Raw genomic sequence first — 26,029 nt, 5'->3', positions numbered from 1 at the left:
CCTACCCTGCATCATATCCTTTCCCAAATACATTTTCTTGTACAAACAGAGCTGCCTGGCTGCTGTTGTGTGGGATTGCAATTGTAATAGTCAGCGGTGGCAGGGCCGTAGTGAGGCTCGCTGGCCCCGGGGGCAGCTCCAGGGCTGTTGCCGCCCCTGTGACCACTTGTGCGCGTGCGGACACACCCGGACTGCGTGTTGATATCTCTGTGCGTGACATCATCATGCAGAGAACGCCGCCCCCGGGAGTGCACCCACAATTCTGTGCACTCCCCAGCCAGCAGTTGCGAGCCGGCCGCTCCATCGGCATGGCAGGCAGCCAGAGCAGCGCGCAGGTGGCCTCCCAGCCCTCCTGCTCAGTTGCCCCACGTGCCACCATGGCTGCCTGCTGCACCGACAGCTGTGCCTGGCCCACAGCTGTTGCGCCTGGCCAGGAGCTTGCGTTGGCAGCAGCAGTGCAGGGCAACTTCCACGTGTGCTGCTGCTGCCAGCTCTGTGGCGCATGCTCCTGGCCGGCAGCCACACCCGACACCCCCTCTTCATTGGTGCTGAGTGCAGTGACCCCCCAGCCCCCCCTAGATCTGGCCCTGAGCGGTGGGGATAGCAGCAGAGAAACAATACATTTCTGCCACCATTGTATCTGCACAGTATAGGCCAATGGTGATCAGAGAACTGTTTGCATTTGGCCTGCAGGAGGAGGTGGACTACTTAGGGGCTCACTGTGACCATTTCCCTTAACAGTTCACATATAAAATCTCTTGCATTCATGACCCTTGTCCTGGCTACTTAAATTTGCCAGGGGGACTGGTTTACTGGATCTGAGCAGTAGTTAATGCCTCCTTGAGGGGGGGGGTCACCCCAGCCTTGAAAGAGGCTATAATGCACCTATTTTTAAAGAAGTCTTCCCTGGACCTAGGAGATGTTAATAACTATCAAACAGTTTCAAATGTTCTATTCTTGAACAAGATGATTGAAAGGGTGGTGGCTGGACAACTTTAGTTTTTCCTGGATGAGGCAAATTGTTTAGATCCTTTCCAGTCTTGTTTTAGGCCTGGTTATGGGACAGAAATAGCCTTGGTGGCCCTGGTGGATGACTTGTGCCGGGAGAGGGATAGAGGGAGGGTGACTGTTGATTTTCCTGGACTTCTCAGCAGCTTTTGACACTTCTTGGACCACTTTTCTGAGCTGAGGTTAGGAAGCACTGTTCTGCTTGCGGGATGGTTTTCAGAAGGTAGTGGTGGGGAAGAAGGTGTAAGATGCATCGTAGCAAACAGTCCAGTAGCACCTTTAAGACTAACCAACTTTATTGTAGTATAAGCTTTCGAGAGCCACAGCTCTCAGACGCATCTGACGAAGAGAGCTGTGGTTCTTTAAAGCTTATGCTACAGATGCATCTGATGAAGAGAGCTGTGGCTCTTGAAAGCTTATGCTACAGATGCATCTGACGAAGAGAGCTGTGGTTCATTCAAGAAGGCTGCTGCTGAACCCTTTGGTCTTTGACCTGTGGGGTTCTGCAAGGTTCCACCCTGTCCTCCATGCTTTTTAATGTCTGCATAAAGCCTCTGGGTGAGGTCACCCAGAGATTTTGTCTGAGTTATCATCAATACGCGGATGACACTCAGCTTTATCTCGCACTTCTAGCTGATCCCAGAGAGGCCATAGAAATCCTGAGCTGGTTCCTGGAGTCAGTTTTGGAGTGGACACGTGCAAATAAACTGAAGCATCATCCCAACAAGATGGAAGTGCTACAGGTGAGCGGAAAGTCTGACCTAGGAATTAAGGTGTCACTTGTTCTGGACAGGGCTGCACTTGCCTTGAAGGAACAGGTCTGTAGTTTGGAGGTACTCTTAGATTCATGCCTAATGCTGGATAAGCAGGTGGCAGCTGTGGCCAGGAGTGCCTTTTGCTAGCTTTGACTGGTTAGCCAAAGTGGCCATTCTTGGGCAGGAAAGATCTGGCCATTGTGGGACATGCCATGGTTACATCTAGATTAGATTACTACAATGCGTGCTCTATGTGTTTAAACTTCAGTTGGTGTAGAATGCTGCAGCCATGATGTTGACTGGAGTGAATGACAGAAACAGATCACTCAAGTCTTGGATCATCTATACTTTCTCCCAATTGGTTTCTGGACAAAATTCAAGCTGTTGGTGCTGGCATTTAAAACCCTATATGGTTTGGGACCGACATACTTGAAGGACTGCCAACTCCCATATTAACCTACCCAACCACTGCAGTCATGTTTAAAGGCCCTGCTTGTGTGTCACCACCTTCCAAAATTAGGTAAGTAGCAAGCCAGGAGAGGGCCTTCTTAGTAGTGGCACCAAAACTCTTATCTCAACACAGCTGACCTGGCCACCTGGATCCGTGCTATGGTAGCATCAAGGCTTGACTATTGTAACTTAGATAGTCTTCCATCTAAATTAACTAGGAGGCTCCAATTAGTGCGAAATGCTGCAGCTCGACTGTTATCAGGAGCGAGCAGGAGCATGAAATCACTCCCATCGTGCAGTCGCTCCATTGGCTACCCATCAAATATCATGCTCAGTTCAAGGTATTGGTTGTTACATACAAAGTTCTTCATGGCTTTGGTCCGGCATACCTATGAGACCGCCTCCCTCCCTATGTCCCTCCACGGCAGCTTTGCTTATCTGAACAGGGTCTCCTGCAGGTGCCAGGCTGCACACGGGCGAAATCAACAGCAGCTCATACATGGGCTTTCTCTGTGGTGGCCCTCACCCTGTGGAATGACCTGCCTGAGGAGGTCAGGAGAACCCCCACTCTCCTAGTTTTCTGCAAACGATGCAAACACGAACTAAAAGCCTTTTTACTTAAATGGGAGGGCTGTATTGTAGGAGTGTGGTCTCAGATGCTTCGCTAATGAGTTAGGGACAGTAGACTTCATCACTGTATTGCTTTACATATTATCTGCTGCTTTAAATATGTACTCCTGTGTACCACCTGTGCTCCATGTTGTCTAATGTCAGTCCTAGAATTGATTATGTTGTTTCAGTATTTTTTCTACTCTGTATTGGATTCTTGCTAATGCTATGTCTTTTAAACTTGTATCTTTATACCCTATGGTTTTGTTTATGAAATGTCCTTGATACTGTATTGAAATGTCCTTAATACTGATTGTACTAATCTCATACTGTGTAATCTGCCTAGAGTCTTAATGAGAAAGGCGGACTATAAATGACATTAGACAGACAGACAAACAGACAGACTCGCTCGCTCGCTCGCTCGCTCACTCACTCGCACTCTCCAGGGAGATTCACCTGTTCCCTTCTGTTGCCATCTTCTGCCAGCGGGTGAAGATTTTTTGTTTTGCTTGGCATTTCCTCAGTGATCCCTCCTTCTCCCATTGTTTTTACTGTTATTTTATTTTTGTCTTTATTTTATATACTGGCTTTAAATTGTTTTAATATGCATTTATGTATTGATTTTAATGGCTTTTAATGTGTATGTTTTAAATTTCTTAGCCAGCTTGGTGGCCTGTGAGGACAGAAAGGCAGAGTAAACATTTTGTAAATAAATAATGTATAGTTTAGCTGTAAGAAAAATACCTGTGGGGCTTTGGGAGAGGGAAGTATAGCATTTAGACTGGGAAATGAGATGCCATTGTACATTTTAGCAAGAAAAAAAAGAGTTTTATATTTGGGGCAGTAGTTAGGCAGTATGGAAAGTGTACCTGAAGAAACTGTGTTTGTTCATGCAGCCATTCCTAGGAACAGATGGCAGCACAAATTCCCCTAATGTTGGTGTAGAAAATATAGTATTGATCTACCACTGGTGTATATAATATTAATCTATTGATGCGGAAAAAAGACAACATAATGGTGAACATTTATTTCTATTATATTGGCTTGAACCTGGGATATCGTCGTGTAAAACAATATGGCAAATTATCAGTGAAAACCTAAGCAGAGTTACGCCAGTCTAAGTTAATTGATTTCGGTGGGCTTAGACTGGAGTAACTGCTTAGGATTTCACTGTATGTCTCTTTCATAGGTTACTACCGTAGATATTATTGAAGGTGAAAGCAAATAATCACAATGAAAAGATGCAATTACCTTTTTCATGCATACTTTTACTCCCTTTGGAGTTGTTGTTTTGACTGCTTGCAATCCCGTAGGTCATGTTGCTGTGCCCACAGAACACATTACTAAAATTGTTTTGTAGAACAGCATGAGTCATTTTACTCAGCCAGTATAATTCAGTCATTTATCTTTAAAACAGAACCTACATCTTATGCTAATAACATTCTTTAAAAAATACTGGAGCCTACAAAATTAAGTCAGTGTGAAACTTTTGGAAGTGACAAGAGCATTTAGACAATAAACATCACTTGTATTACTATCACTTCCCTTTTCATGGCTTCTTTGGAAGGTTTAACCATTCTGTTTTTGGCTTTCCTTTTATTTGGATAATTGAATTGAACATGTTGCAAACAGATGAAATGTAGTGTACACCAAACAGGTAAAATTGCTGTCAATGTAACAAGCAAAAACAGAATATTAACATAAAATGATACTAATGCTTTTAGCATCAAATCCACTGTTGGGTAAGTTGATCTTCCCATTCCATTAATAATTCCAAAGTTTCCTGTAGTTTATTTGTGAAATATGTTGCTGTTTCTTTCCCATGATTGCTTTGCCACATTCCTATAACCAAGGGTCAACAATATTTTATAATTTGGAGCCCACGGAAGAGCTGTGGCTCAGTGGTAGGGAATCTGTTTCGCATACAGAAGGTCCCAAGTTCATTTCCTAGCATCTCCATTTGAAAGGATCAGGTAGTAGGTAATGTGAAATAACTTTACCTGAGTCCCTGGAGAGCTGCTGCCAGTCTTGAGTAGACAGAACTGACCTTGATGGACTGATAGTCTGATTCAGTTTTAAAAAGGTGTGCAACATAAGAGAGAACAATATACCCAAACCAATAAAACAAAAATCCTTTCCGGTTATACAATGACTACCCGCAAGAAATGTAAATACAAGAGATTACACCGCAATGTATCCTCATAAGAAAGTGTAAAGAATTGGGACCTTGATAACAATGTGTAAAGAGGATCAAAATGTTAGATATCCAAGTATGCCTGTGGTTTAAAGCCTGAAAAGAAATATATTGAGGGACTGATTCAGAATAAGGCATATATATTGCAAGGATTCATGTGTATGTGTAACTAAAAAGATAAACTACATTAAAATATAGACCAAAAGATCAACACACAGTCATTATAAGCAACCCATTTTCATAACTGAAACTATACAGCTTAATATTATTTATAATTGACATGTTGATTAATAATCTATAAAGTGTCCATAGCCCAAATACTGGTTGTTGCAAGTCCTTTATTAGTCAGTGGCACACAATAAGTAATAAATATGTAATCGTGTTGGTACCAGGAGCATGCATGCACTTTGCTCACGTGCAAAGATCATCCTCCTGGTAAGTATGGGGTCTCTCCTCCCACCAGGAGGGTATAGGAACCTGGCAACCCTACCCTCCCACCTCAAAATTTCTGTTTGTAGTCAAACTGCAAAATAAGCTCAGATTTGGAGCATATTTTATTAAGACAGTGCTCCTTTCTTCAATAATATTTTATCTAATTTCTTAGAACACAACATTTATGAACATAGCATTTCTTTGAACATAACATTTTTATCTCTGCAAGCTAGTTCATAGTATTTTGTCATGTCCCGTAATCGTCTCATGACTCACATTATATTTTAAAAACTTTTTGACTAGGTTTTTTCCCAAAGTAACAAAATCATTAGCTACATTTTTCTTCTAAACTGAAAATAGTAATCATTCTTCATTGCATCTGCAAATAAGCCAACACGGCAATTCTATCAAACTAAAAGCAAGTTATTTCTACACATTTTCATAGATGAAATTAAAATACATAATAATCATTCAAAATATTTCCAACTAAGACAGCTTCTCTTTAAGATGGGATCCAGAAAATGGCAAGTGGAAACAGTCCATTGCTGCATTCCTTTTCCTGGTGCAGCAGCCTGAGGCTTCCAAAAAACTATGCTCACAGGTCAGGAGACCCTTCAGAATATCATGTACAAAAACCCTATCATACCTTTTATTGGGATCAATCTAAATGACACGAAACAGTGTGGAAGCTTTTGAATTCTCCAAAACTCTTCATTAGGCTAGATTTTTTAAAATGCTATTGTACATACAACACCAAATACATAATACTCTTTCAGCTGCCACTGCCTTTCATAATCGGAAAACATTCATAATTTGGGTATAACGAATTTCCATATAGAATGGATTCAGTCCACTGGAAGGAGAGGAAAGGATTGTTTTGGAATATTGGTGGAGAACCATAGACAGGAACAAATAATAGCATCCAGTTTAATAAGAATCCCATAACACATTGCTTTGGTTCAAACGTGATAGCAAACAGTTGTTTGCTACTGTATGAATGAGCTTGTTAGGCTTGCATACTTACTTTTGCTTCATTTTGTATGTGGCATGGTGTGACAAATGATAGATTTCCATTGCACTGAAACTAGCAAAACTGTATTTTCCTTTTCTATTTTCTTATTCAGTCAATCAGCAAGCAGATCAAAATATAACATTTGAGTCTAATGGCAAGGATTACTAGTAGAGATGAGCACAAACCAAAATACGAACCAAAGTTCGTGATGAACCAGGCCAGTTCGTGAACCAGCGGTTTGGTAGAGCCCATTTCTGATGAACTGCCATGAACTTTAAGCTGGTTCATTTGGTTCGTTTTTTGGTTTGTCACTGCAGGCAGCCTGGTGCTGATTAATCAGTTTCCTAGGCAACAGGGGATAGACTTCCTGCAGACCTTCTGCTGACCTGGAAGTGGCCTTCTGCTGGCCCAGAAGTGACGATTTGCTGACCTGGATGTGATGTTTTCACGAACCAAAACGAACCGGTTTGTGAACTGGGGGGCAGGTTTGTGAAAGTTCGTGGTTCGTGAAATGAGATGAACCACAAACCACATGGTTCGGGTTTTTTCCAGTTCTTGCCCATCTCTTAATTCCTAGTAAGTAGTAGTAATAGTGACTTATTCCCAGTTTAGAGTCTTGGAGGACAAGTGCAAACCATATTTTGATGGGCAAACCAAGGAATAAATATTTGCTGTTTTGTGAAAATAAAAAATGTTTACTATTTTGTCTAAATGCAACTACAGTTATGTTAAGTACACTTAAGTAAAACTTTTGCCTCTTTATTGAAGTAGTCCTTTAGAAGAGAAGTACAAAAATGGCTGAGGTTTTTGTTTTTTTAATGAGCATTCTACCTTAATGTGCCTATAGCTTTATTATTTGGGAACTGAAATTGTGCTGTTTAAAACTAGAAGGGGAGAGAAAAGAGAGAGAGTGGAGAAGAACTACACCACCAACCAACTACATTTTTAGAATCTCTAAGAGCTCTAAATGAGCAAATTAGTACTGTTGCAAAAGAAGAAAAGTTGATTAGACAGAAGATATCCAAGACAGCAAAGGCTTATGAGATGCTGAGAACCTTTGCATTCAAAATACAAATTTGCTGTAATGTTGATACCCAAATGTAACTGCTTTAAATTAAACTTAATGCATATAGAGCTCTAAAATGTTCTGATCTAATTTTGTCAGTGCTGAACACAGTTTCAAGAATTCAGCATGTGAAAAAATGACTGTTTGAAAGGAAATATTCAGAGCCTTATTTTAGAACTTTGGAAATCTCCACGAAAAGCAGTAGCTGCATTTCACGCTACCATGGCTGACCTCCCTGCAGCCATAGCTTTGAACTTTTGCTTTAAAGCTATTACTTTTTGGCAGTCATCCTAAACCAACAAAATACAGTTTGTTATTTATTCGATATATCTTATGGAGGTATGAGCCCTTAATCAGATGCAGATTATGTTGAGAGAAGAGCAGTTGTGTTGCAGAGGAGGTGATTATTTGCAAGGTTTTATTAAGGTTGAATACAGCTGCCAGTTCTGGCTTGGGAAATTCCTGGAGATTTTGGGGGCAGTGCCTGGGAAGGAGGAGCTCCACAAGGATGTGCTAACATAGCGCCCACCCTCTGAAGCTGTCATTTCCTTCAGTGGAACTAATGTCTACAGTCAGCTGTAATGCTGTGAGAACTCCAGGCCTTATGTGATGGTGGCAGTGTTAAGACCGAATGTGAAAGGTTGTGAATAGGGTTGCCAGGTCCATGTTGGGAAGTTCCTGGAGATTTGGGGGGTGGGGCCTGAAAGGAGGGGAGGGCCTCAGTTCACCCTTCAAAGCAGCCTTTTTATCCAGGGCAACTGATCTCTGTTGCCTGGGAGATCTCCAGATGGATTGAGAGAAGTGATTAGTTACAAGATACAGGATATACTTGGAGTTGAGATATCTGCCAAAAAGAATCCTCTTGATAAAGGAAGCATGAAACAGGAGAGGTGCTGGTGTCCTGTTGGGGGTTCCTGGACAGCGGTGGATTCTCCCTCTTCCTGGAGACTGGGAGTTTCGGTGGGTCCCCCGCTCGGGAGATGGCATCTGCTCCTGTTTGTGGGCGTTAGCCTGAAAAAACAAAAAACGTGAGACATTATATAAAAATTGAGCGCTCCCAGCCTCAGACACAGAATACAAGAGAAGAGGACTTGGTGTGCTTGATAAATATATTGGGACTTTATGAATTAACAGACTTCAAAGTGAGACTGTACTTGTAAATGACTGTATATGAATTGTTGAATTGTTTTTGTAAATTGCATGGTGCATCTTTAAAGTGTTAATGGTGAGCCTTGGCTCTTCAATTAAAGTAGGATATTGTTATATATTACTGCACAGTGCACTTTAGACTTCAATTATTGATTGTGTCCACGGTTGTTTTGGCTTGTTACGCATATCAGTAGCTGCGGTCCCCCATTGTTGAATTAACCACCTGGAGACTGGCAACCCTAGTTGTGAACCAGAATCATAACTTAGCTGTGTGGTTCTTGGCTCATATTCTAGCATTGTCAGATATAGCCAAAGTGGTATGTCACTTAAACTTGAAGAAATCCAGCAAACTCTGCATTTTGGCTTGAAAGGGTAATAGCCAACAATTTATCTAGGGTTGCCATCATCCAGGTGGATCCTGGAGTTCTCCCAGAATTGCATGATCTCCTCATTACAGAGATCCATTCCATGGGAGGAAATGATAGTGTTGAAGGAATTGGCAGCTTTGGAGGGTAGATTTTATGGACTCGTGTTCCTACTGAGCTCCTTTCCCTCTCCAGGTTCCATGCCCAAATATCCAGGAATTTCCCAAACTGGAGCTGGCAACGGTATGTTCTGCTATATATGTAACCCCCAGAGTCAAGAGGACCAGGTTCAGTGTTTACCAATTCAAAATATAAATGCAATTTATTTAAACACAACTATGAAACATTCTCAAAGTTATCAATACTGGATCAGTAACCAGTGGCGCCAGCGCAAAGTCCTACTCACAGTCCCTTGGTAAAGTACGCAGACAGTTCTGTGGATTTGGCCAGAGGCTATGCCTGGAACACTGTCCTAAATATCCAGAAGGCCTTGCCACAGCAGGACTCTGTGAAGATGCTGCCTGAATCCTGGAGCTTGCTTGTTGCCCTAGGAGCAGTTCCCCTTTTCTCCTAGCAAGATGAAGTGGGGCAGCTCTGTGCTAGGGTGCTGGTCTCAAAGAGTCAACAAGTTCAGCTTTTGCAATTTCTGTTCTTTGCTCTTCCTTGCTTCTTCAGCTCTTGTCAGTTACTGCAGCTTTCCAAGAAGAAGGGTTCAGCTCTTCCAGCTGGCAGATTCAGCTCTATGATCTTCTTAGCTCCAAAGCTTGGAAACAAGCTTTGCCTTCCAAAAAGCAGCAGCTTCAGCTCTCTTCCTCCAGTCTTTCCAGCTAGCCTAGTCCTGTATTATACCACCCCTCCTAGTCATGGTGACCTCTTTTTTATATACATGCCCCATGGGCCTTTGCTAAACATGCAAATTAAACAACCCTAGGTACAGCTCAGTTATCTGCTAGTCTGGTCTATCTATGTATCTGCAGTCTATTAATCGTGCCTAGGTCTTAGGCCCCCAAACCCCTTTTCCAGTACAGGCTTACATATATGTTTCAGCAGAACAGACTTTCTTCTAAAAGGGAGTGTCCTGACTGATAGGGAGAATGTACAGTTGTGTGCAGTGAGTCACTGTTGTCATGGATGCAAGTTTTGTTTGTGTTTTGAATCTCTGTGGCTTGATAGATAAGAGCTTGAATTTTACTTTGAAGCTGTACTATAGATGAACTGTATACACTTACCAAAGCATACTGAGTCAAATAAGTGGTCTGTCTAGTTCAGTGAAGTTTACTCTGACTGACAGTAGCTCTCCGATGCCTTAGGCCGAGAAAGGCCTTTTCTGAATGCCTTCTACCTGTGATCCTGTAACTGGAGATGCCAGAGATTAAATGTGGGATCTTCTGGATGCAAAGGAACTGCTCTTCGACTGAGTCATGGCCCTTTTTGTAACTTTAACTACTTTGTCCTGACTTGTGCCATATTGAATGTCAAGTATAATCAGAGTGAGTTTTTTGCCCTTTTTCTTAAAAGCTCTGAGCACACATCTAGAGAGTCACTCTTGTTGTGTGCAAAGAGACTTCTGAGTAAACTTGATTAAGGGTTTCATAAGTTTGGTGAAGTGGTTAAGAGCAGCAGGACTCTAATCTGGAGAGCCAGGTTTGATTTCCCACTCCTCTGCTTGAAGCCAGCTGGGTGACCTTGGGTCAGTCACAGCTTCTAGGAGCTCTCTCAGCCCCTCTCACCTCACAGGATGATTATTGTTGTGAGGATAATAATAACACACTTTGTAAACCACTTTGAGTGTGGCATTAAGTTGTCCTAAAGGGCGGTATATAAATTGAATGCTATTATTGTTATTATTAAGTGTTTTTTGAAATATTTATTGGTGTTTAATTTGATTTTTTAAATTAATATTAAAGGCACACTTTATACACCTGAAAGAAAACTTACATTCATTGTGTAAAACAGTAAGAACTGGCTGTTCTCATGGGAAGCTATGTGCGCCTTAGACCCAAACTGTTTGTTACGGCTGTCCGGGGTTGGGCAGTCCTGGCAACCTGGACTCATCACAGCCCCCTTACCTGGAGGTGGATGGGACGCCAGTGGCAGGCGCAGGAAACCCCTGGGAGGGGGTGCAGCTCCAGCCAGCAGAAAGGGAAGGGAAAAGGGAGCCAGAGGGAGAGACCAGCCAGAGGCACGCCACCCAACCCCACCCCAAAGGGCAAGAGTCGCACACACCTGTCCACGGTGCCAATGAGGGGGTAGAGATATGGGAAGCCCCTGCCCAGGCCCCGAGGGAAGCTGCCAGCCCCAGCCAACAAAGGGAGCTGGCTGCACTCCAGGAGACCAGCCCAGCTCCTCATGAGCAAAGGCAGAGGAGGCAGTGCTGCATCACCTGGAAAGGCCCAGCCATCCCTGTCCTGCAGGAAAGACTGAGGGAGAAAGGAAGAGGGAAAGGAGGCACACCTGGGGGAAGCCCCAGCTGGGAGACATTCACATTCAGCCCCACCCTGCAGGAGGGGTCAAGAAGGCCAGGAGAAACTAGAGAGTGGGAAGGAACACCCGAGGGCAGACACAGCTGGGCAGCATCAGGAGAGAGAAGGAGCCTGGAAGGAAGGGCGGGGGAAGATGGAGAAAACCCTATAAAAGCTGACTCAGGGGAATGTTCGTGGTGGGTTGTGTAGGAGTGATGGAGTGGAGGAGGAGTGGAGAGAAGCAAGAGAGTACGAGGAGGCAAGTTGATGAAGGAGGAGATGGAGGAGAGTAAGAGTGGAGACAGGGTCAGGTTGAGCAGGCCAGCGAGTGGACTGAGAGGGAGCCAGGGTGAGGTATACTGCCCCTCCTTCCACAGAGTGGGGTCCTGCAGTATCCCTGGCACCCCCCTGAAGTTGGAGCCAGGCACACTGGCGTCCTGCCTAGTGGTGCCCGTGGCAAGCCTCGACAATGGCTCTTGTGTGTCTGACCTATGGTCACTGGGATCATTCAAGAGCTGAATTCACCCACTTAAAAGACAGGCTGTTTTGGCCCTTGAAAAAGTATGTTGGGAGGGGGCATCAAGATTGCCATGTCATGCTGCAATGCAGCCCTCACAGTATTTTTGTTCAGCTCTAAAACACCCATGAGTCATACCCATGGACACCACGACATCTAGTTTGGTCCTTAGTCACGGTGCTGATTGTGCCTCTGGATGGAGTAGAAGAAAACTCAGGGATGCAATGGTCTAGGGGTGCATGCTTTGAACTTGAAGGAATTTGTGTTTAATATATTTCTTCAAGCACATTGGCAGCACAGAATTTAGGAATTGTGTTTAGGTTTAATACAGAGGAATGAGGAATGGTGCTTTGCACATCCTGCAGCAATAACTAAAGAAAGCCCATATACAGGCTGATTTTATTACAGATTATTGTAAAAACCATAAACAGGAAACTTCCATTACTTGGTTCTAAATAGTAGAATAGTTATATAGGCAGCAATAATTCTTATTTGATGTCTGATTTTGATCTGATATGTGTTTGGATTATTCCATATATCCCTTCCTTATCTCCATGGTAGACGGTATAGTACAAATGTGATAATGTAATCTATGCTATTTGGAGGAAACATTTATAAGATCCCTTCTGCCCTGGATTTCAGACTAAAACTTGGCCTATGATGAGAACTGTACAAGCTTGTGTCCCTAATTCTTCTGGACCCCATAACAGTTTTTGATACTCTATACCTTGGTATCCTTCTGGGGCACTTGGCTTGGGTGGGATTGATAGGGACAATGTTCCAGTGCTTCAGTGCTTTCAGGAGGATAGATTCCAGAGTGTGGTGGTGAAAGAGTAATAATAGTATCTTGTGGATTTGTTCCAATAATGAAAGTGCTTCCTTTTGCACAAGGTTCGTTCTCTTGATTCAAGAAGTTCTTGCACTATGAAACAGCCTCTTGCGTTAGAGAAAGGCACTTCATACCAGTTGAAGATGCCATATTAGCAAAGCAAATTCATGGGATCTAATCTTGTTTTTCAGCCCCATGGCATTTTATCTTGTGAGGTTCCACAATGGCCTAGATTTGTCAGGTAGAAAAATGTCTGGAAAAAATTTACTACTTATGTGAGTGAAAATAGGTCTTCCACCCTTAGAAGAAGTATTTCGTTCTCTCAGCACTTCTAAGATGGCTGCTGTAAACATGTGTGTGGTTCATCAAAAAGCAAAGTAATAAGACACAGTCCCTTCAGAATAGTTATTTCATTCATATGGAAATTTATACATTTAATCAAATGAAATGTACTGTTAATTTGCTATGATTTCCTTAACCACCTCTCAGAAGAAAACAACTGTAGAAAAAAGATAGCATGCCTTAACCGTGTACTGCACTTTCTTTTTTGTTTCAATGTTGCAGTTGCTCTTGTCTGCTGAATAGATCTTGCTCACTTTCAATCAATTCATTAGCATCCTTGTTATCATCCACTTCCTCATCATCATCTACATAAGCTGCCAGATGAGATACAATGCTAAGGAACTGGCTTCCCTGGCTAGAAGGCCATCATCTTGTTTTGACAAGGAAGGAAATCTGAAGATATGCAGAGTGTTCGGGGATGGTAAATTAATAGGTAAAAACAACTGGTGTTGCCAATTGTCTGTTCATGTGTGTTTGGCGGCTGTTGTGACATTCTAGTTTTAATATTTTCAGCTTTGCTGGCATAATCTGTTTTCTTCTTTGGTACTGATGGGGTGCTGTTAGACAGCTTTCCAAGTAATTGTTTTTCTGCTGTGATTATGGTGAATTAGAATTTGGCTAGCATATAGAAACATGGATGAAAAGAAAGACCCTGAAGTGTGTTGGCTATTAATTGGATTAATTTACACTGGAGAATGAGAGAAATGTTTTATGGTGAAACGTACACTCACCCCAGTGGCTGTTTTCTGCATGTTGTCGGGGTAAGTCAAACATGCCCTGAGCCAAGTGGAATCCAGCATCCACAGGTGCTTAGGCTGCCTGGACTCAAGTTCAGGCAGGGTCATCTGGCTGAATGGGAGGTCTCTGCGTGCTTCTTGTAATTCATATTTAGCCTGCCCTCAAGTCTGAATGCAGGATTCTCTGTGCTGACAGAAATAAAACTTCTGTGTAGAGAGGTGACCAAGTTCTATGCCAAGGGAAGCTGAATGTTCTGGCTTGTATATATGAAATATTTTTGCATCTATTTGTCTGTTTTCTACAACAACTTTGGATAGTTGCAGACAGGCACAAGACACCCTTTTCTTAAAACACATGTCAGGAACATTAACAGAAGATGGTTGTTGGGGGTTTTCCGGGCTGTATTGCCGTGGTCTTGGCATTGTAGTTCCTGACGTTTCGCCAGCAGCTGTGGCTGGCATCTTCAGAGGTGTAGCACCAAAAGACAGAGATCTCTCAGTCTGATCTCTCTGAGAGATCTCTGTCTTTTGGTGCTACACCTCTGAAGATGCCAGCCACAGCTGCTGGCGAAACGTCAGGAACTACAATGCCAAGACCACGGCAATACAGCCCGGAAAACCCCCAACAACCATCGTTCTCCGGCCGTGAAAGCCTTCCACAATACATTAACAGAAGAGTCCTATTGCATTGTTACAATAATACAGTTAGCCATACAACACTGAAAATATGGATACCCCAAATACATTCAGCACATAACCATTTGGCAGACTGGTTAGAGTGTTGGATTAGGTCTGAGGAGACTAAATTCCTAATCAGCTATAAAGCTCAGTGGGTGACCTTGGACCAGTTCCAGTCTTTAAGAGTCTCTCTACACAAGATATCTTACATGGGGACACTCAAGTGAAAGATCTTACACTTGTTCTCCCATTGTGGATACCCATGCACTGCTAGTAGCCATAATACACTTGAATATAAGACCACACAGACAGTAAGTCACTTGAGCGTCCCCATGTAAGATGTCTTGAGTAGAGAGACTCTCAGTCTAACCTGTTCACAGGGTTGGTGTGAGGATAAAACGGTGGGGTGGGGGAGAACTATATATGCTGTCCTGAGCTTCTTGGAGGAATGGCAGAATATTGTCAGAAAACTGAGCAGCGTCACTGGAAAAGTAGCTATGATTTTCCTGCTTTGTACAAGAGGTTGGACTAGATGGCCTTTGGGAATACTTCCAGCTCTATCCAGTCCATAAATCTGTGCATTCAGACAAGATATTTCTTAATGTTCTCAATATATCCTGCTTGGCCCATTAGTCTGTTTCAGATTATCTTTAATTATGGGAAACATAAACAGGAAAGAAATGCCATTTGCTCTATTGTAAATCAGTTACAGAGTTCCACATGTCCTGGGTAGAGATGGGTATGAACCGAAATACGAACCAAAATTAAGCACGAACCAGGCTGGTTCGTGGTTCGCGAACCAGCGATTCGTCAGATCCCATTTCTGACGAACCGCCACAAACTTTAGGCAGCAGGGGACGGACTTCCTGCAGACCTTCTGCTGACCCGGAAGTGACCTTCTGCTGACCCGGAAGTGATGATTCTCTGACCTGGTTGTGACATTTTCACAAACCAAACGAACCAGTTCGCAAACCAGGGGCAAGTTCGGGAAAGTTTGTGGTTCGTGAAATTTGATGAACCACGAACCACATAGTTTGTTTTTTTCCCGGTTTGTGCCCATCTCTAGTCCTGTCATAGGCCGGTCATAGTTAGGAGCAAGGTGATGCTCCCTGATTACTGGAAATCCTATTGTGCCTTCCCTAATCTTTGGAAATTTTACCAGATGTTGTTCGTATTATTTTTGTTCTTATATGTATTACGAATTTGTTGAGATTCTCTAGAGGCTGACTTCCATGCTTTACACAGTGGGCCAGTTCAGATGTAATAGCTTAGTACTAGATGAATGAGATTTTGGTTTGCATGTGTATTTCCCTCCTCCCATCTCTTTGTGATTCTTTCATTGTTTCTTGACAAATCATAATTTGCCCCTGCGTGCTGACTGAGTAGACCCTGATTTGCATGGAAATTAGAATTACAACCCATGATTTCATTGTGAGTTTTAGTTCTGGTTTCTAGGAAAACTATAGTTGGCACAATCCATGGATTGCCTTGTTTCCATGTAATTGTAATGGTGAGGCTTGCTGAGAAGCACAAGATGAAGAAATACACAATTTTGAGACTCCTTCTTGTATTGTCAGTCCATGGTTCAACCTTATGACTAATTGTACTGTGAAATACTTACTGCCCTCTGATGAGGGATAATGTAAATCCCTTTTCCTCTTCAAAAATACCTTTCAAGTTATGCCTGTCAGGTTTCTAATTTAAGCTTTTCTTAACTTATTTTTAAATGGGAGTTTAGTTTTTCCCTACATAAGTTGTGTCCCATAAAACCAACTTTTGAAAAAGCTTCTGGCCAGCACTTGGGTTGCTTGCAATACTGTGTGTTTGTCTCTGAAAACAGCCACATGTATTTGCCTTGTCATGCAGTTTTCTGTGCTTAGTTCTGGTTCTGTGTTTTAGAAATGGTAAAAAATTAATTAAAAATCCTTGTGTTTTTGCTTTTTAAGATTAAGATCAACCACTTCAGTCTGTAATGATCCCATGAAGAGTAAACACTGTGCTCCCGATAAAGCTTGATTGCTAATCTGTTGAAGCTCTGACTGTCTCATGGAAAGGGCCAGTCTCTGCTTCCATTTGCAAAAACGGGAAAGAAGCAGAGAAAAACCCAGTCAAGTATGTGCTGCAGTAACCAATGTTGTCAGCTGCTGCATAGAGGAAACCTTCTGGGAAGATATCTGGCATTTAGCAGAGTGTTGTAAGCCAGCTGCCAAGGGAAGCACATTTTTTGTTAATGATTTTCCTGCTGAACTTTATTATGAATGCATTTTTTTAAGCAATCAATGCAAGAAGATAAAGCGTTTGAGTTACTATTTTTAATACCGTGCTCTTTTTGCATGCAGAGCCGAAGGAGAGATGGTGTCGTTTGAAAGGAAATCTGTTCTTTCTAATGAAAAATAAGGCCAAGGTAATTCATTTTACACCTCTCTTGTCCTTCTTATTTGTGAGTTTTAAAAAAAATCCTCAAATTGATCCAAAGAGTATTTTCCTTGATGGTATGATAGGAAGGACAGGAACAATTACATACTGTTCCAAGTAAACATTATATTTTATTTGCCTTTATAAAAGGTAAAGGTAGTCCCCTGTGCAAGCACCGAGTCATTACTGACTCATGGGGGGATGTCACATCACGACGTTTTCTTGGCAGACTTTTTACGGAGTGGTTTGCCATTGCCTTCCCCAGTCATCTACACTTTACCCCCAGGAAACTGAGTACTCATTTTACTGACCTTGGAAGGATGGAAGGCTAAGTCAACCTTGAGCTGGCTACCTGAACCTGGCTCCTACCAGGATCGAACTCGGGTCGTGAGCAAAGCTTGGACTGTAGTACTGCAGCTTACCACTCTGTACCACGGCTCTTATTTGCCTTTATAATATTTTATAAAATGTGAGACATCATTCAGAAGCATCAGTGTTTGGTTGCAAATGACCTGGGGACAAACAGTGCTCTAATTTGATGTGTAAAGGAAGACGTCAATCCAGCATACTATTATAAGATTTTTGTTGTTGTTTAGAAGAATGCAGAATCTGTATCCTAAACTCTATGTTTTTTGTCCAATTTTTTATACCAACATAGAATTTTGGAGTTCAGTAATGCTGGAATGGGGCAGTTTGTGCTGAAGTTAAGACACTGGTTATTTTGTGAGAGGAAGATCGATTCCCAGAGTAGTAATTCAAACTATAGATGTGTTGGTAAAGAAGCAAGGAACAAATCATCTCATGCTTTCATTGATTTTAATAATAACAGTGTGCTTATATACTGTTCATCTAGACAGATTAGCGCTCCATTCAGAGCAGTGAACAAAAACGGTGTTATCATTATCCCTACAATACAGCTGGGGACCTGGGGTGAAAGGAGTGGTTTACTCAAGGCCACCTACTGAACTCATGGCAGTACTCATCCCAACCTCTTAACCACTAATTGATGCATCCTGCGAGTACAGTTATGGTAATAAAGAAGAGATGATACTTGTTGTTTCATGCTTTGGAGGAGGCAGAGTAGAGCTGTGAATATAGCATTTTAATGATAAAAATGATCTGTATAGAAGTTGGCAGAAGTTGTCATTGTTATCTTTGGTCTCTGATAGTACTGGATGAAGTAATTTCTAGTAGAAGTCATATAATTTTTGCCATAGTGTTTTAATGTTCTCCCCATCCCCCAGTCCCTAGGGGTGGGTTTTCAAGAACAAACATGCTCTGGATGTGAGAGACCATTGCACTCAAGGTAGGAAGCTGCTACCAGTTTCCTCTAATGAACCCTAAACTAAGAGATGAGGAAACAGAGCCATATTGGGTGTTACTAAAGAAAACCCTGCAAAGTAGACCATCTGCAAACTGAGTTCAACAAAAAAAGTTGACTGGTAGCTGACCCAAATAAGCTAAGGTACTGAATTCACATTGAAGCCCCAAAACACCACACAATAGTAAAGATTAATTTATTTATTAAGAATTGTGCGAAATTTACATATATAGAAAGTGTGCAATGCAGGATAGTAAAACAATAAGACTACTTTACTAAAACTGTTATTTTTAACAGGATCTTTTGCCTAATAAACGAGATGTTACCTTGTCAGGTCAAGCCACAAAGTCCAAACAGAACAGAACGGTCAACAATCATCTGATGCTGGTCCAAGAACAATATGGCCAAGGTCTAGCACTCTAACCTAATGTTCGTCTAAGAGCAAAGAACTCTGAAACTCCATTTTTAACACATACTGGCCTGCAACGTGGGCTGATTCTAAGAACCAGTCAGAGTGTTGCTAAAACATGTGAACATGGCTCTCTGTAGCAGAATCATAATTCCAATTAGAGCAACTAGCCCTCACCTTAGCTTGGATCCTTAATGAGAGAGAATGCAGGGGACAAACCTCCTTCTCTGGCTCTCAGCCTTTAGACCTCCATGCAGATCTGGGTTCTGCAAAAAACATGTCTAAGCTTACTGCTCTGGCAACTGCTTTCTCTGCATTTCTTGAAGTTTTCCAGAATTCCAGTGTGAGGCCTAACCAGACATATTTGTCTTAGCATGAGTTCAGCCAAAAAATGGACTAAGAACTACAATGCCAAGACCACGGCTATACAGCCTGGGAAATCCACAACAACCCATCGTTCTCCGGCTGTGAAAGCCTTCGACAATACATGGCTTACATTCATCAGAGATCTAGAGCCCAAACCATTGTTTGATCTTTCGTATGTACACCATGTAACTATGGAGCAGAGTTGCTTGTCTTCTCTCATTTTCTATAGCATTAACACTACGGTTCATAAGATTAATTTCATTTCTATGATGCAGCAGCTCTTGGAGGCTGTGAAATGGTTGTAATCATGATTTGTCAACTCAGCACTCAAACTATGGTTTTCCACCCACTTGAAACTGTAGTTTGGATTCTGGTTTGCTGGTTGATTGCAAACTACGGTTTTGTCAGCCCAGGCATCATGCATACCAAATCATTATTTGATTGATGATGTCTGGATGGGGCTTAACTGGGTATCAGGTGGAATACTTTAACTCTAGAACATTCAAGGATCCCCAAGGAGAACCTTATTATTATAAACATTAAGACTTCTGCTTTTCTGCCACTTTAATTCTCTAATCTGGAATCTATTCTACATGGTCCAATAGCATTGTCTGTAAATATGAAGCTAGCACATTAACATAGTTCATTGACGATATCGGTAAGTCCATAAATAATCAATGTTGCAGTAGTAGTTCAGTAGTTTAGGAACCAGTTCTTGGAGAATCAGTGCTAAAGAATACACTTATGGAGTCTTGATGAGATTTGTGGCACACTCTTGATAAAGGGCTTGAAACGAAGGAGCAAGCCAGCTCTTTGTTGGGCGGAGCCATAGGGACTACATATTTTAGTAGTATTTTAGTTTTCTGGAAAAGGAAACTAAAAGCAAGGACTAAACAGTTGAAATTAGAGATGGGCACGATCCAAAAAAAAAATACCGATTAAGCCGTTCGTGGATCCGGGCCGCTGCCGAACCCAGACCACCGATTCTAACTGATCAAGTCCCATTTCCGATCTGGAATCAGGAAGGCCAAAGCGGGAGGGCGCCCTGCTGTTTCCAGCGATATAGGAATGGTGGTTGGTGGCAGCGGCCGCCAGGCAGGGGGAGGCAGGGGACATTCACACACACACACACACACACACTTAGAGTAGAGGGGGGGAGTTTTTAACCCAGCAACGAGCCACCTCCCCTCAGGGAGGGGACATTCCCAGGGCCGGATCTACGGTTGCCAGCACCCAGGGCAACCGTAGTCAGGCTCTTGCGTGCGCTCGTGCGCTCCTGGGTCGCCTCCCCCGCTCACGCAGCAAGCTGGCTGTCCCGGTGCGCTGCGGAGCTGGTGGCAGCGCGAGTGGCTCGGTGGCTGCCCGTGCAGTTCACCTGCCTCACAAGACAAGGGGCGGCCGGCTTGCCTGCGCGCCCTTTGTCCTGGGGAAAGGCAAATGGTGCAGGCGGCCTCCCAGCCTCCCACGCTGCCTTTTGCCTTTCCCCAGGACAAGGGGCGGCTGGCTTGCCCGCGTGCCCCTTGTCCTGGGGAAAGATGAACGGCGTGGGTGGCCTCCCAGCCTCCTGCACTGCCTTTTGCCTTTCCTTTGTGCCCATGGCTTCAGAACACCCCCTTCCCCCTCCCTCCCCTGGGTTGCTGCTCCGTGGTTGAAAGGAAGCCTGCTAATCAAGGAAAGCTGGGCTTCCATTCGTGTTTCGAGGGCGACAGAAGGAGGGCAAACACAGCTCATTCCCCTGACTCTGTTGCCCCGGGAATAAACTACTGGCGCAAGAGTGTCTGCAATTCCTATCAGAAACCGATACATCCAATCAAGTCCCGAACAACCAAACCCCCGACTGCTGGATTGGTTGCCGTGGATGGAACCGATTAGCTGAGTCACGATGGCGCAAATGCCAAAATCGGGGTTTTTTTGAAATCGTAATTCAGATCGTGCCCTTGTCTAGTTGAAATACTGATTATATATGGACTTACCTATGATGTCTTCAATGAACTATGTAAATTGATTACTAATGGTCTTACCTTTTGATTGTTTGAATGTGCCATATAGGTCCATGTGACTAATGTCTTGTATACATCTTTACTCTCTTAATACCTATTTATGTATTTATGGATGTATTAATATATTTATTCACTTTAAATTGGCACTTTAGGAGTATTTATGGAGGTTGACTACTATGGAAACTTTTAAGCTCTTAGATAAATATTAGTGATTGTATATTTCTGCCTTTGAACTGTGAAGATATTGGCCGTTTCCAGATGGCTTACCTGAAGCCGCTCCATGCCGCAACATTGTGGATTGTGCCGGGGAAAACGTGAAATATCGCGTTTTCTCGTGCAAGTTTTTCATGACGTTGCGCAAAACTCGCACGAGAAAATGCGATATTTCGTGTTTTCCCCAGCACGATCCACAATGTTGCGGCATGGAGTGTCTTCAGGTAAGCCATATGGAAACGGCCATTGTGTAATCAAGTTTCTTATTGCATGTAGTTAGACAATCAGAGTGGAGTTTTTTCCCCCTTGTTACCAATAGTGGGAGACCTGGTAAATCTACTATATATGCAGGCAGAGCTAGCCAGAATGAAGGTACCCCATGATCTGTTTCATGTGTTGTTTTATATGCATATGTTTTGCATACTTAAATAACCAGATCTTTCATCTTGAAAGCCAGTGTTGTATAGTGGTTAGAGTGTCAAACTTGCATTTGGGAGATCCAAATTTGAATCCCCATTCTGACATAGAAGCTTGCTCAGTGACCTTGGGCCAGCCACACACACTCAGTTTAATGCACCTCACAGGATTGTAGGGATGGTAAAATGGAACAGAGGAGAATGATGTAAGCTGTGTTGGATCTCCATTGTGGAGAAGTGGGATGTAAATGGCAAAGTGTAAATGATAGAAAATATAAACTTTTTTGTGTGGACCACCATCTGCTGTTGATTGCTTTCATAGTAACAGAGTTTCTACTTCTGAGTAAATCCATAAGTGTTTATTGTGTGAGCAGGGGAGGATAGACTTCCACGATTTGCCTTATAAATATATTTTGCTTTCGAAACTTGATCTCAGAGGGAACTTTCTCATGTCACCCTTTCCCCCTCGGTTTCACCTCTTCAAAATGGTGACATGTTAGCTTGCATTAAAACATGGATATGCAAAATGAGTGTTAATTGTAATTATGGTTTGCTGTGCAGTAATGGTTCCATAGGCCCCCATTGTACAGTGAGCAAATACGAATTTGGAAATGTGTATTTTAAAACATGCTCTAAGGCTTTATTTAAAAGTGAATTTGTGATCAATAGTGACGTAGTCATATCTTTAGACTAATTGTTAGTGTCTGTGGCATTATATTCTTCTTTGTTTGTGGCTTAATGATGCAACAATAAGAACCATTCACAATCATTAGGTCAATTTGTTCCTGTGCATACATGCAACATTTATTTTGCTTAGGAATTTGAGACTGTGTAGAAATATTTTAGGGCTGCACAAACTTAATGTGTATGTTTTTGAGAAATGAACTTGTTAGAAGTGGCAAACTTCATAAGAAATTAAGTCACACAGAGTGCCATAATTTATAGTTAGACCATTTTGCAACGTTGCTTCAATTGGCATTCAGCTGCAGTTCCATGTGCGCTTGTGAAGCTGCCAAACGTTTGCTTTAACCAACAACCATTAAAATTTGTTCTGTCTCAAAGCTGTTTCTGTGACACATTAAGTCTGCTGCAAATTTATGTGGTCACTTGTGAAGCCCTCTGAAATTAAGAGGTTTGTTTGAAAACATTTGAAGACTCTTAGATAGGCAAGCTTGAAGATGAATATCATAGTATGCTTAATAATCAAGTATATTAAATATGGAGTGGGGAAGGTTCGACTCTGTCATTTGTTATAAAAAGGTAATATATTATGCAAACAATTGTATTTCTGGGTGCAGGAGTGCTTATTGGCAAGATGAATGTGCAAATTGAAACTCACCTTTTTCCAGTAATCCTAAATATGTTTATAAAAGCTTAATATAAATTACAGTCTTACAGCATATATCACAACTTTAATGTTTTATTAGCAGCTGGCAGAAAAGCATATAAGTAAAACTGTTGATCAGTATAATAAATCAATAACTGCAGTTTATGTGAAAGGAAATAAAGTCAGAATCATGAGTTTTTATTAAGTGTTTAAGATTGGATTTGTGTTATAAAAGATTATGTAGCATGTGAAATGTACATTCAAGAAACTGTTACGTGTTTGTGCAAAACAGGTTCATGCAAGTTCTACATTCCTGTATTTAAAACCAACTATGCGTATTCAGTGTGTCCTCTTATTATACAGTAGGGAAATATTTAATCCAAGAAAAAAAGCCATCTGTTTAGTTTGTTTGTGGGTGAGGCAAGATTTGAATCAGTGTATTCTCAACCAAAATCTTAGCTTTGATGTTCAAACAGCTCTACTCAGATAGTCTTCTTCCTATGGAAATAAAAGAATGATACTACAACCAGGACATCAGAAAGGTGAGCTATACTTTCACTCAATCTCTACTACTTCTGTTTTGGGGAAAAAAGAGGGAGGATCATCTTGCCAAGATAGTGGAGGTGGGCAGTGAAAAAAACAAACATAGTAGAACCTGGACAAATTTGTGCTTTTTAAAAGACCCCTTTTTGAGTAATTCTGTATCTGCCAGCTGCTCCCATTTCATGGACATATCTTCCACTTTCCTGATTTCCTTTCACTCCTCATACAACATGCTATCTCTAAACAGCTTCTTCGCTGTATTTAACTTTCAGTTTACATAAGATATTTCAGGTATACTTGTTCAAATTTATGCTTCTATGATTAAATATTTGTGGGTACACCTGGAGTGTCAAGTATGCACAAGAAAAATAAGTGTCTTGTGGCACCTTAAAGACTAAAAGATTTATTGTGGCATAAACTTTTGTGGACTAGAGATCTGCTTAATAAGATGCATGAAGGATACATTTTATCTTTTCTTCTCCATATCCAAGTATATGTCTGAATAAGGGGTCCAAAAGATCATTAATTGTAAAAGGTACAGTCAGTCTTGCAACATTTTATGCAACTATTAAATGTGTGTGAGTACAGTGACCTTTCACAGTGGCACTAACTGGCTGTAGCACAGGGCTGCCAGGTCCCTGCTTCCAGTTCCCACCTGCTGCCACCCCCCACTGTTGCTTATTTGACTGGTAGGGAGAGACACTGGGAAAAGGGGGCAGCCCTGAGGCATGTGCGCAAAGGTTACTAGCCACTGGAACATTCATGTTTCATTCTAAAAAGTGCATTTTGTGTTGTATGGGCTGTTATTTACCAGAAGTTTTTCACTTGGCCCAGTAGGCCTTAATAATAGCAGTCAGTTTGGTGTAGTGGTTAGGAGTAGTAGGACACTAATCTGGAGAACCAGGTTTGATTCCCCATTCCTCCACTTGAAGCCAGCTGGGTGACCTTGGGTCAGTCAACTGCTCTCTCAGAGCTCTCTCAGTCCCACCCACCTCACAGGGCGATTGTTGTAAGGATAATAATAACATACTTTGTAAACTACTCTGAGTGTGGTATTAAGTTGTCCTGAAGGGCAGTATAAAATGGAATGTTATTAATTCTTTTTAGTTTTTACCCTTCTTACATGCCCAGGGTAATGTTGATCATCACTTTGGAGTCAGGTGACAATTTCCCCCAGTCCATTGTTAACGGTATGGATCCTGATGGTGTTTTGCCATCTTCTGGGTCACTGGGATCACTGGGGGTGTGGGGCGGTTGTTGTGAATTTCCTGCATTGTGCAGGGGTTGGACTAGATGAACCTGGAGGTCCTTTCCAATTCTAGGATTATTTTATTATAATTAAACAGATACAAGTTTACCGAAAGGTTTTCTAAAACCAGTTGAATATAGAAGTAGATAATTACCTTGTTTAGCACCAAACCTCTACTTATGCAGCTATTTACTGTTCTTGCCATTTTTGTATAAACTGTTTTTTAAAGACTTGAAACCTACACTAATCCACTGATGCTCAGGGGAACACACGGCAGATTACAACCAGATTCCACAAAAGTCTCTCAGTCTTTAATCTGCTGAAGCTCACTAAAGCGTATGCCAAATTAAAAAATGATGGAAGTGACATCATGCCGCTCTAGGAGTTCAATATGATGATGGTTCCTCAGTTGATCAACCTAAATTTGGGGATGGTCAGGTCAGAGGATTCTGCCAATGCTGAAGCAAACGTAGTATTAGAACATTTTTATTTGGAGAAGATACTTGGAAGAATTCTGACAGAGGGGTATCTCCCCCCCCCTTGAAATGTTATTTATTTCTTTTAAGGCTCAGTGTTTGGGTGAAGGAAAGTAATTCCATTTTCCTTTTTGAATATTTCTGTTTGTGAATTGGATGAATTCTTGATTAGTTATATTTTTTTGATTACAAAACCTATTGAGCTTCTGTACACTGGCAGAATGTTTTAGTACTTGGCTAGCCCTGGCTGAATGTTGATTGTTAGTAGCACACTTTCTTTCAATATAGCAAGAACTTCTGAGCAGAGCAACCCAAACTTATTCTGTACAAAGATATAAATTTCTTTACCAGATGGAAATGCTCCCTGTGGCATGAGTGGTATTTCTTGACCAGAGAGCAAGTAGCACACTAAAGGATGTTCCATAGATTATTTTCTGGAGCTTTGAAGTGCAAATTTCTGTGTTGACCTGAGTTGCCAGCAGCAGCTGTGCTGTGGAGGGTGCTTTGAAAGCATTCAAATGGGAACATCCTGAAAGGAAACGCAAATAGGAAGCAAATGCACTTTGCCAGTTTTGAAAACTTGTTAGTCTCCTGTGCCTTCAGTATCTGAAATGCAAGAAATATTTAATACATTAGACTACTTTTATCAGTGTTATAATAAAATACAAGGGGGCCCTGCCTAATTTTTC

At 42.0% G+C, this 26,029-nt stretch overlaps 1 protein-coding gene across 3 annotated transcripts in view; it reads left to right on the top strand.

The window, feature by feature from the left end:
* INPP4B (inositol polyphosphate-4-phosphatase type II B) overlaps positions 1-26,029 on the top strand; it is a 428,879-nt gene that overhangs the window by 50,262 nt on the left and 352,588 nt on the right. The window contains exons 2-3 of one of the 3 annotated variants that reach the window (XM_054990214.1): positions 13,413-13,623; positions 16,945-17,009. In XM_054990214.1, coding sequence (XP_054846189.1) covers positions 13,512-13,623; positions 16,945-17,009 — 177 coding nt within the window. In that variant the 5' untranslated portion in view covers positions 13,413-13,511. Of the gene's footprint in view, positions 1-13,412; positions 13,624-16,944; positions 17,010-23,531; positions 23,615-26,029 lie in introns of those variants that run through there. The other 2 variants (XM_054990215.1, XM_054990216.1) reach the window with 2 other exon arrangements.

The sequence above is a fragment of the Eublepharis macularius genome, chromosome 10, assembly GCF_028583425.1.
Source record: "Eublepharis macularius isolate TG4126 chromosome 10, MPM_Emac_v1.0, whole genome shotgun sequence".
In the NCBI taxonomy this organism is placed as follows: Eukaryota; Metazoa; Chordata; class Lepidosauria; order Squamata; family Eublepharidae; genus Eublepharis; species Eublepharis macularius.
Note: the sequence above shows the minus strand (reverse complement) of the source record. Positions and strands in the feature narration are given on the sequence as shown.